This window comes from Emys orbicularis, chromosome 2 (genome assembly GCF_028017835.1).
Source record: "Emys orbicularis isolate rEmyOrb1 chromosome 2, rEmyOrb1.hap1, whole genome shotgun sequence".
In the NCBI taxonomy this organism is placed as follows: Eukaryota; Metazoa; Chordata; order Testudines; family Emydidae; genus Emys; species Emys orbicularis.
In genome coordinates, this window is record NC_088684.1 from 183,821,825 (window position 1) to 183,833,926 (window position 12,102).

The 12,102-nt window shown below is 41.1% G+C and overlaps 1 protein-coding gene across 1 annotated transcript in view; it reads left to right on the top strand.

The window, feature by feature from the left end:
- EPB41L4B (erythrocyte membrane protein band 4.1 like 4B) overlaps positions 1-12,102 on the top strand; it is a 263,118-nt gene that overhangs the window by 155,420 nt on the left and 95,596 nt on the right. Inside the window, 1 exon segment of the mRNA XM_065399132.1 lies at positions 6,491-6,690. Within this exon segment, the coding sequence (XP_065255204.1) occupies positions 6,491-6,690 (200 nt within the window).

Genomic DNA, 12,102 nt, shown 5'->3' on the forward strand with positions numbered 1-12,102 from the left:
GAAAGAAGGTTGAGGTGATAATCCTACCAAGAGATCATTCAGAAACAGTCTCAAAATTACATTGGCCTTGTCAACCATATTTTCGTTCCCAAATTTGTTAGGCTTTTTTGAACTTGCCATACTTTGTACATTCTGTTTTCTGTATTTTTTGCATTTTGTTTTTCCTATTTGTTAGGGTCTGAAGCTTTGAGCTACTGTTCTAAAAAACCTCCCCATTTTTATTTTTATTATAAAGCTAATTTTTGAATTACTAGAAGAAAGGTCCAGAAAAGGAGCACTTTTTAAAAATTGTAGTCACTTGCTAAAAAAAAGTTTTAAGTAATTTGAAGAGTAGTTTTAAAAAAAAGTGATTATATTTAAAAGCCACATTTTTGCCCACAAAATGTTTTGTTGCTCAGTCATGTCCCCCTGAAGAACTGAAAGGAGCAGCCATTGAATTCAGTTGGCAGTAGGAAATGCTGGTCTAACACAGTTATAAAAAGTTCAACCTTAGCTTGACTGTGTCTTGGATTTCTCTGTAGGGCCTTTAGGTTTTTGCCCCCTGGTTCCTTATGCCTCTGAGAGAGGATCCCCAACCCTTTTATGATCCTGGATTTAGAAACACCTGATCAAACCTTAGAGTGACTCAACAATAATTGCAGTACATCTTCTTTCTGGTTTTAAACTTGTGAGTTTAGGGTAGCTCATCGGAAGAACTAATCATTCCTATGTACGGTTCTAGAAATTTCTTCTCAGTTAAAGTCCACTTAGTCATCCACCCTCTAGAGATGTCTTTAGAAATGAAATGGGCTCCTCTGGACCAGCTTCAGTTGCTTCACACCTGCAATATGATTTCCTAATTTTTCTAGTATGGATGGATATGGCGGAGCTTTCATACCTTCATCTACACCACACCACAGAGCATGTAGGCCTTGTGATGCACTTTCTTTCTCCCTGGAGCATGTCCCTGACTCCCATGCTAGGTGTCAGATTCCACACCTCTTTATCCCCCATCTGCTCTATGACCATCCCTTTTGTTATATGTTTGCATGCAATAAAGCCCTTTCCAGATAATCTGCTCCAGCCCGTGTACCAGATGTGGTAGTTAGCCAGTATTTTTACAAACCAGGTTCACTCTCTCCTAGCTGATTTCTTCCTCATTCCTATCCACAAAGAAATCATAAATGCTTGTTTGCCTTATAGCTATTCTCGTGCACACTTAGTGTCACATTCTGAGCTTTACAGCCTATAGTAATACTTTGCATGTATCGGGTGCTTTACATGGTTAAAGCAAGTTACAAACCTTAACTAAAATTAAGGGGTTTGAGCTTTTCATGAAATTTTGGGAGAAAATTAGAAGATTGAAAATTGAAAATTTTTAAATGCAAGTGTTAACAGAGAAAATGGACCATAAGTGATTTACTGTATGGTTTAGGGTTGCTTTTAACCAAATACAGTAAAGAAAATTAAAATTTCTAAATTACAGAAATGTAGCAGCACCTGAATAGGAAATAAAGGTGAATCCAAGGAGATCTCTCTTTCACAACCCAGGGAGATGTTCCATTATGTTGGGACACAGTTTGATGTCCCCTGTTACCATATATATCTCATGAGAGCCTACAGGGCCACGCAGCAACTCCCTTTGCACGCACCAACCCTGTGTGAAATGACCTATTGTAAAGAACCCCATGATATCTTGGAGGTTAAGAGGGAGATTTAAGACACAAGTGAAAGTTAGGCCCCAAGATCCACTGAAAGTCAAAGGGAGATTGACTCCCATTTATGCCTAACTCTCATTTGTGCTTTTTTGAAAACCTTCCCCTCAAACAATCAAACAGGTATGCTTATACCAGCACTGACTCTCCTTAGGGAGCACGGTTAAAACTCTTCTTGAGTTTCGAAAGGTATTATTGTGACAAAGTGATAGGTGAGATATCTCCTAATAGAGCTAGGTGGGTGGCAGGGGATTCCCAGCACATTCAGTTCAAAGAATACTGTGTAGACCTGATGCTGTAGAAAGACATCAGCAAGCTGCAAATCGCCAAATAAGGCATTCTGCAGGCTTTGGATGGGAGGATGGAGGGGGCTATGTAGACATGCATTTGAAATGCTAAGCCTTTTTAAATATGAAGAGGTTACAGTGCTTAGTTAGGAGGGAACACTCTTACAGAAATGGATGCAGGTGTGACATTTGTTGAAAGTCAAACAAAATATCACTCCCCAATCTAGAAGCCTTTATTTCTAAATCACCATCCACCTGTCGGGGGGGACAACCTAGACCCACTGAATGTACTAGCATTCCCATGGCCAGAGTAGTCCATGCATCCCTTCCCGCTCTCACCCCTAGAGCACAACACAACACTGTTCTGAGACACTGGGTTCCTAGAGTCCTCAAAACCATGTGGAGGCAGAGGCCCACCAGTCACCTCCCAATTACTGCTTTAGACCCCCTGGGAAGCACCTGGACTGCAGCAGACACCATGGGTGAAAGGGAGCCTTCACAGTCCATCTCTGTGATATTGACTAAGACCATTCTTGTGAAATCCTCAGTAAGAGGGTGGGAGAATTTCCCAGTTGAATTGGGATGATTGCTGGGAGGATGGGATGGAAAGACATCAGGTCAGAAGCTAAGGGTTGCTCTGTGTGAGGATGGAGGCAATGATGTCTTGAAGTGGTGATAAGACAGTGGAGGGGGAGGGCTGGATGGCAGGAAAATGTAAAAGTTTTAATTGAATAAGTGGCATGTTATAAGTAATGTTTGACTGATAAAGTGCTAGGCTTTAGAAGTAGCAATGGAAATAGGGTTAATGAAAGGGGGCGAAGAAGTTGAAAAATGTGTATTGCGTCATCTGTCCTACTACTTTGTTTGTATGCTCCCTTTTTTGGTAAAATTAAAATAGTTTGAGGTCAAGGTCTACGTATCTGAATTTTGGACTTCTACCAGCTTTGTGGAAAATACAGCTAGTAGAATAATGAGGGTCAGCTGGTGGCCCAAGAGTTGGCAATGGACTGATTTAGAATGAAGCATTAGTCTTTCTCCTTTAGAGTGTGGGCAGTACTGCACTACCTCTTTTCTCAATGTTCAAGTAATCTATTATGTAGTAAGCTAGTAGGGCTTGTCAGGGAGACACTAAAGTAGGAGAACAGGTGGAGTGTTACAGCAAAGGGAAAAGTTGCAGAAAGGTAAACAGGCAGAGCATCAAAGAAAGATGCAATAAGAGGAAAGGATGTAGGGTAGCAAAATTATCTTTTAAGAGATTAAAATCAAGGTGGAATTTTGGCATACTAGGAAGGCCAAAAGAGAAATACAGGAGGAGAAAATATGGAAGTTTACTCATACAAAAAACTAGGTGTCTATAACAATGAAAAAACTAGAGGCCTTATGACGTGATCAAAACTTTGTTTTGGTTGGCATTACATTGCTGGGGGGAAAACATAACAGCAATGTCAGTTCAAACAGGCAAGATGTATCCAGGAGAGAGAGGGAAAGGAAAGAGGAGAAGTCATTGAGCAGAAGAGTAGAGAAATATAATGTTTCAATTCTCTGGGTTAAAATAAAGACCATGAAGAACAGAGAAGACCCAGTGAGGTACCTGTGCTAGAGCACACCAAACCATGGAGAGGTGGAGTTTGTCTGTACTGTAGAAGTTTTGCCTTGATGTGTGTTGGAAATGTAATATTAAGGCTTCCAAATGCCTTTAAATGAAACACTGTAGGTGACATGGAATGGGTAATTTGGATTCCTCAGGCTTGAGATTTTGGATTGGGTATTTCCAAGTCTGTCATATGTAAAGCCAGTTCACTAGGTCAGAAGCTGCAGTCCCACTTGTTCTCTGACTCACTAGTCTCATGAAGAACTCCCACAGAACCTCATATGGGGGTGAGGGCGGGTTGTGATTATTGTCCTATCCTGCAAATGTACACGGGGAACCAGCCATGAGGGTGAGTTTGAATATCTGTCAGTCATTTTTGACCCTGAAGAAGGATAGAAGTTTATGGTTCTTTTGTGAAGAGTAGACCACCAAGTTAAATGGGGGATTTCACATCTCAGGTTGCTGAGCTGGTGTTTGCACTCCTATTGGATTCCTTATAGTTCATTGCCCATGGGGACTTCAACATTCACGTGAACAAAATCTTTGTTGAGCTAACTCTTTACTTCCTTGACATGATGGACTTCCCTGGGTTTTACCTGTAAGGTTGAGTCCTTTACCCAGATAGTCCATAAATATTTCCACAGAGCTAGGGATATGCTCAATCTGATTGCAAAACTGATTTAGATAGTTCAGTTACTCAAATAATTTCCATTTCAATACGGCAGCTATTTCACATCCATATCAACCTCTGAGACTTGACTTATGAAGTTTTATGGTCTCATTGATGTTGATGGACAACTGGGTTGCCTCTTCCAACCAGTGTGTGTCTATCTGCTCACCTGCAGCTATTATCATTTTTTTAAAGGGGATCCTCAGCTCTATGATCCTTTACCATACTCTGGTTTAATGGTGATCTCTGTGTCTTGAAACAGTTGAATTATACAAAGGACGGCAGAGAAGTCACCTGGAATCTGATCTTTTCTACAGAACATTCATTTGTATGTACAAAAGAGCTATAACATAAGACAAAAAAGTTAATTGTCCTCAGTCGTAGACACCTCAAAAAGATTGTCTACGTGAACTCTCATTTAGTGCGCAGTCTCATTATCCTGGACTGATTTGTTCCATAAATACTGCCTTCAGTTGATTGCTGTGTTGAAGATGTTGAAGGTGGTCTTGCTAAATGAGAGACTAGTGTCAGGTTATTTTCTCCAAACCTTTGGAGTTTGAGAACTACAGGCTCCAGATGGTTTGTCATCTACTGTTTGCATTTGGTTTGGTTTCTAAGGAGAATATTTCTCATCTTCTGGGCTCCTCAAGACTTACCACTTGTAGATCTGAGCCATGTTTATCCTGGTCACTTAAGAAAAGTGGGGTAGCTACGGTGCCGTTACTGGCAGTCCGTTCCAATGTCTTGCTTTGTGAGAAGAGGCTTCCAACTGTCCTTAAACATGCAGCGGTCCACCTCCTCCCCAATGAACCAACTTTTGACATTGAAGTGCTGGTCAGTTACCACCAGCCAGAGCCTCCCATACAGTTAGAAAAGTGTATTAAGAAGGCCATTGTTATTGGAGAGGTACAAAGTTATGCACTTGGACACAGCTTTTGAAATAATACAATGTTTGTTTGCAAATGACTGGTTAATTTTGCTTTGGGAGGGTGGACAGTTTGCAGTGAACAAAGTTTTTTTCTATATAGTATGCAGTCTAGTTAGAAATAATCTGCTCATTTTTCCTTCTAATTCTTCAGTTTTCAGGTTTTTCTCTCTTTAGTTGTAAGCTGCCAGCAGGTGGATAAATGGTATCTCTTCATATGTTCTAAAAAGGCTGGAAATTCTCTTCTTTTTTAATTTAGTGTTCCAAAAACTGCTACAATTTTGAATATTAATACATTTATAAAATGATACAGAATACTTTTTCAAATATTTTAAAATGTATAATATTCCATGAAGAAGAAACTTTATTTGCACTAATCTGCATAGATGGTATAAAGCACTTACTGTTTTTTGGTTACTGGAATTAAGACGCAATCAACATCTGCTTTAGCCATTTCAAGTAATAACTTTATATAGTACCTATACAATTATTGAATAAAGTGTATGTTAGTATCTGAGTCAATACTGATATAGAATTAAGGACAAACTTTCACTAAGATCTCAACCTGGTCTTCATTTCTGCATGCACAATTGTTGCATGCTGTTATTCTCTTACAAAAATATTTATATGTACAAAATTTATTTGTACTGTATTTACCAGCACAAACGTGATTTCATTGTTGGCACAAGTAAATGCTCAACTAAAGATACTTTTTTTCAGAATTTTATTATTTCCAGTATGTGTCAAACTTTTCCAAAGAGCATTGTCACCATTTTGCCAGAGGCTCATTCAACCTCAGTAGTATGAAATTACTCTGATCCCATTGTCTAGATTCTCTCAATAAGTCAAACCACACTGAGGATGAATTGCTGTGGTGTGACCTGGGCATTCTCCTACCACAAATGAAAATGCAAATCCCCATCTGATGGGTTTTGATGTTTCCTTAGATCTATGCTCCAGACCACATATCATTTAAATTTGAGTCATGTAATATTTTTTTTTTTTAGGGAAGCATCATTCGCATTTAAAACAGAAAATAATTCACAAATGAAAATCTTACCATCTTGCTGTGCATTCAGGCCTCCCATTGGTACAAAGTGTTAGGTTAGAATCTGTGCCGGTTTGGGGGTTTTGTTTTTTGGGTTTTTTTTAGTTAAATTGAAATGAATTAATCTTAAATGGGTGGAGTACTTAGCTTACAAAAATTAAAGAACCTTCTTGAAAACTCGACATTGTCCAAGAAAAGCAGTTTAAATTCCCAAAAAAGACATAATTGCTTTGTCACTTTAAAAGATTCTAATTTGAATTGAATTTGTTTCACAGCTACCCCTTGAACAACACTGACCTTCATCAGTTCAACATTGAAGAAAATGGTGGAGCACCATTTACCACAAAAATGTCTGGAAGGCATCACCACCACCACCACCGGCATCACCATCACCACTCTAATTATGGAGTAATTGTTCCAGACAACAAAGATATTGTTTCTGGAGTTCCAAACCCAAATAGTAAGTCTATTAAATGTAACAGAATTTCAGTAATTACTCTGGCATGAGATTTGTCACAGGCAAGGAAACAGACAGCATCAAAGAAGGGGAGCTATTGCATTTCAGGTTTTCTCAATGAAGAGCATACTTTCTATTATTCTCAAATTTCACGGTTGATGCAAATTAATCAGGATTCACAGTTTTCTGGCTCTGCTGTTGAATGCTTGGTTACAGGATCTGGCAATTAATTTGAATTCCATAACTGAACAACCGCTAGATTAGTCATAGAGTTAGATGCTTGGCACAGGATGATATATTTCATTATTATTATTTATATAGTGTCACAGGCATAGCCCTTTCTATGCTCTTCTTCTGTGCCCCTAGCCGTCCATGTGTCTGGTTCCCACTTTTCTCCTCACCCCTTTTAATTTGAATCAAGCAGCTTTCTTCTTCATGGTATCTGGGCACTAGCAGGAAAAGCACTGAGAGCACAGGACAGACAGTCTCCCTGCCCTCCGGACCAGTGTCCAGTTCTACAGCCTCCGCCCTGGCGTAAGGAGAAGCAATTGCAAGAAATTGCTAGAGGCTGGAACGTGATCAATGCAGATGGAATCGTCAAGTCACTGTCACACCTCTACTGAACATGTGCAAATGGCAAAAATCAGGAATAATTCACATTATACTAAATATTTGTAACCAGCTCTGAGAGGGTTAAGCCTCAGCCTATCTAAATTTACAGTCAGTCAGTCTATGCAAGCAGTTGAACAAAAAAATGCAGCATGGCTTCTGTGAGGTTTCTGTTACAATATTTCCTATTCCAACCCTTGTGATTGCTAATTTTTCCCCTAAAGTACAGAAAAATGTGTTGACAGGATTTTGATTTTGTTTCAGAATCAATTAGAAGTAAGTATAGCTTGCAAACTGTTTCCTCATGCACAGCATAATATAGTCTCCCAGTATACCCTGGAGGTATTTTATCCTGACATTGACTTTAAAAACAGAGATGTTTTTCTATGTACGACATACAGTGGGTGTTCCTAGGGATAGTGTAATTTTTTCCCCCCACTTTACTTAGGCCTGGTCTACACACTGTTTTTCCCCTAATTTGGTTAAGGGTGTGATTGTTTACCCAAGGAGTTAAATTGGTACTGCCCCTGTTTTGTGGGACGAGGCTATAGTGGTATAAGCACCTTTCTATCAGTATAACTGCATCCACATTAGGAGGTTTTACTGCTTTAACTATGCCTGGTTCAAAATGATATAGTTAAAGAGGTACAAAGTATGTGTGTAGACAAACCTTAAACTGATTGGTTTCTGAAAATGGGGCCATTTTTGACAGAAATTAATGCACCATTAAATGCATACTAGCCATGCAGGAAGTTGGAATGATATAACATTTATGAATTAACAGCATTGCCAATGAGATGTTGATTACATCCACCAGTGTGCTGCTCTGCCAGCTGAATGGAGCTGTTGCTGCTCCAGATCCAGATCTTTCCATCCCCCTCAAAAGCCCATGGAAGAGGGCTCTGAGGCAGCAAATCTTCCTGGCAGAGTTCTTCCTCACCTGACCCATTATAGGGTCAGAGTTTGTGCCCCTGATAAATAAGCTTATATACTTTGCAGTTCTGTGGGATGCTCAAGCCATGTGCTCAAAGGCCATGTGCCTCTGGAGCAACTCTGGCCCCAGACTCCCTGCTACACTGAACATTTTATCAGGTGAACAAGTGCACCACAGGACCCTGGTAAGGTGTGAAGGAGTTGAGGGAGGGCTACTTTACACATTGTATGTACTTCATTAGGAGGCTTTCAACAGCACATGTACTGGAACCACTATTTCAGGGGCACTTGGGAGCATGTTTGATAATTGCCCAACCAGCAAAAACAGTGTTCACCTGGCACTTGGAGACAATGGTGCTACGGTAGATAAGGATTTAAATATACTGATTTGTGTATCTAAAGTTGGTTTGTGGACACCTTGTGAATTAGGTGAATTATTAGAACAACCTTCACTGGACAAATTGGTCACCGTCAACTTGGTCCCAGTTGGTCAGCCAGTTAGAGCATTCCTCTTCCACTATCTCCAAACTCACAGCACGAAAAGGGAATTAGTCCTGGCTGTTACTTCTCTGATTCGAAATGAGACTCAGTGGAGCACCACTTTCAACAAGCTTGCTCTGCTGGAACAGAAAAGGGCACTACTTGTCTTTTGCATGGCGGATCTTGGTGCCAACCTACCGACTCCATCCAATTGGAGTGTGTTAGAGATGGTGGATTCCTGCAGATTTCTCTGAGCAGGCTGTTCCTTATGGGAAGCACTGCCCCCAGGCTACCATCATGTGATACCTGGTCAGCTGACCCAACCCCACTGCCCCATACCCAAACTCAAGAGTCAGATAACAACTAGGCACAGGTGGGACTGTGTCCTACTCCCCTTGAAAGGCCACTGTAACAAGGGAGGGCTTCTCCCCAGCTTGCTAAGAACTCACTGCCCTGCCCACAGACTCTTTTATACAGTTTTATTGTCCCAGCTTAGGTCAAATCAACAAAAACATAGTTATGCAACTGTTCCATACCAGAGCACAATCTAGACTAATAAGTAGCTGTATCACTCCTGCCCTGTAACCTGGGGTGCCCTTTACAATGCCTTATTGCTGTAGCCTCCAGTATGTAAGTCATTCCCAGCTATGTCTGTGAGGTGCAGCCAGCCAGCCACGCCTTGGCTCTTACCAGCCTTGGTTATGCTGCAGGGTGACCCCCACACACCCACAGTCCAAGATCTTCCCCACAAACTGTCTGTTGTGTACTGCCCAGCCCTCTCCTGGACAATACAAATATGTTAAGTCTGTTATTCCTTTAAGGAAGTAATATGCACACAACTTGTTACCCCAACTGGAGTTACCCAGACATTTCAAATTGAACACACTATATTAGATAAAACAGTAAAACAAGTTTATTAACTACAAAGAGAGAGATTTTAAGTGCGATTTTAAGTAATGAGGCATAAAAGTCAGAAATGGTTACAAGAAAAATAACGATGAAACATTTACTAATGCCTAACTTAACAAACTATATTAAATTTAGAGCAAAGTTTCTCACCACATGCTCCAGCAGATTACTGACCAAACTACAGTAGCTGGACTACTCCCCCAGAGTCCAATGGCTGCTTCCTTTGTCTTTTCAGGTACAGTGAATGTGATGAGCAGGGAGAGAGCCAGAGGTGCCTTGGGGTGTTTGTCCCTCCTTTTTATAGTTTCAGTTCCCTTCTTGAAAAACGTTTCCAGCTGAGACCCAGGAGACAGAGTCTGTGTGGAAGGATATTCCCTGCTGGGTTTTTTTTCACCTGTTTGAACTTCCTTTGTTTCCCCTCCCCGCTTGATGACTCTGTTTACTGCTTAGATGCAAGTTAAGGCAAGCACAAATTCCTTCCTTTGTTTAGAACAGACCTGACTTCTGCCTGGGCAGGGCTGTGGGGTTTGGAACATGTGTTAATAACATCATAGAGGGGAATCTTATAACTTCACATACAATGTTCCTCACATATTTCACCAGATCAATACTGACCAGCAAATTATGAGTTTTCAAATGATACCTTACAAGGCATACTTTGTGCAAAAGATTATTACAGTAGTGTGCAGGGTGTGAATACATGAGTGTATTCTGTCACAGCAGTTTGCCCAGGGCTACAGTTATCAGGGCTTTTTCCCACTTTAGTTCCATTTGCCTCCACTCCCAGCTAGCATTGGCTGTCCTAGCTCTCCAAAGCTCCCTGTTCCCAGTGAGAGCCCCACGGCCCCTCAGTCTGAACCTTTCCAGGCTCTCAGCCTGACTCATTCAGCTCCCCCTCACTGGGGGGTGGGTCTCTTTCTAAGCCCTCTCTTTTAAAGCTCAGCTGGTGTCAGTTGCCCAGCCACAGGCATGCTGGCCCTGCTCCATCTTAAAAGGCCAGTGTCACCCTGTGACAGCTAGCCCTACCCTGTAACACAGAATTGTATTGATTTGGCTTTTAAAACTCTCTGCTGGGATAAATTTGGCAATATTTCCCCCCAAACACAGAGTGGCAGCTACAAAGCTGTAAATTAAGAATCCAAGGCCATTTCAGTATCTAAATAATTTTTTTAATTGGATTCTTCAAATCCCTACTTATATTATTTCAACTAAGAATATTGAGTCTTGTAATGGGTCTGGGGAAAAGGCTGATCTTACCCATGAGGGAACTAAAAGGAGCATTCTGGCTTTCTACCAGGGTCCCAGGACAGTGTGAATGGTGGGAAGTGTGTAAGAGAAAGAACTCATGTGCAGAGAGGAAGGAAATGATAATACCAGTGTGTGTGATGCCGGGGAATGAAATGACATGGGGACTGGTGTCTGAAAGGGGGTAGAATCAACGGTCGGGGTGTCTGTAAGGAAAGTATCAGAGGGGTAGCCGTGTTAGTCTGAATCTGTAAAAAGCAACAGAGGGTCCTGTGGCACCTTTAAGTCTAACAGAAGTATTGGGAGCATAAGCTTTCGTGGGTAAGAACCTCACTTCACCCCTTGCATCTGAAGAAGTGAGGTTCTTACCCACGAAAGCTTATGCTCCCAATACTTCTGTTAGTCTTAAAGATGCCACAGGACCCTCTGTTTCTGTAAGGAAAGTGCATCAAGGAATAGAGTGGTGGCTAATTTGCTGAGAGTCTCAAGGGCACAGTGTGCATGTGAATGCAAGAGTGAGTGGGGTTGGGTGGGGAAGCATGGTGTGGTGTCTCTACTAATGGAAGAATATATTGGAGGTTTCTCTGTGGAGGTGACCTCACAGGTCACACCTTTTAATCTTGCTGTCTCTTGAAACGGCCGAGGCCTCTGCTTTTTTGCTTGTTTCAGGTCATGTGGACTCACTTAACCCTGAGCTTTGACTTTGGAGTTCATGTCATGTGGAACAGAAGTCAGCCTAATCTATCCAGATTTGCCTGCGTCCAGGCTGAAATCATCAACCCCTCTTCCATCTTACATGGTTTCAAATGAAATACAAAATTCCACCATCCTCTCCAGCAAGACACGAGGAGTGTGCTTGAGAGTACTGAATATTCAAACTAGGCTCTCGTTAAATGTTTGTGAATAGAGTATGGGACTTGTTACAGCAAACAAAACCAGTCAAAATTTGCCTGGTTTTCAGATTCTCAGTGTGGTTTCATTATGAAAGTGTCGTCCAACTGCTCAGAAACCCATCTTAAATTTGAACAACTTTTGTGAGAGTAATTCAGCAACAGATTTCATTATGAATTATTATATTTAAGATGTAGTTCTTCTGTAAAGGGTACCTGTGGAGAGATGGTACTTTCTTAAGCAGCAGATCTGCTTCCTGTGTGTATTCACAATTGCATCTGCTGACTTAAGTGACAAAAATAAAGTTTTACTATGTTATACAGCTGTTAACCCTGCAGCGCCAACACAGCTCAGAAAGAGGGA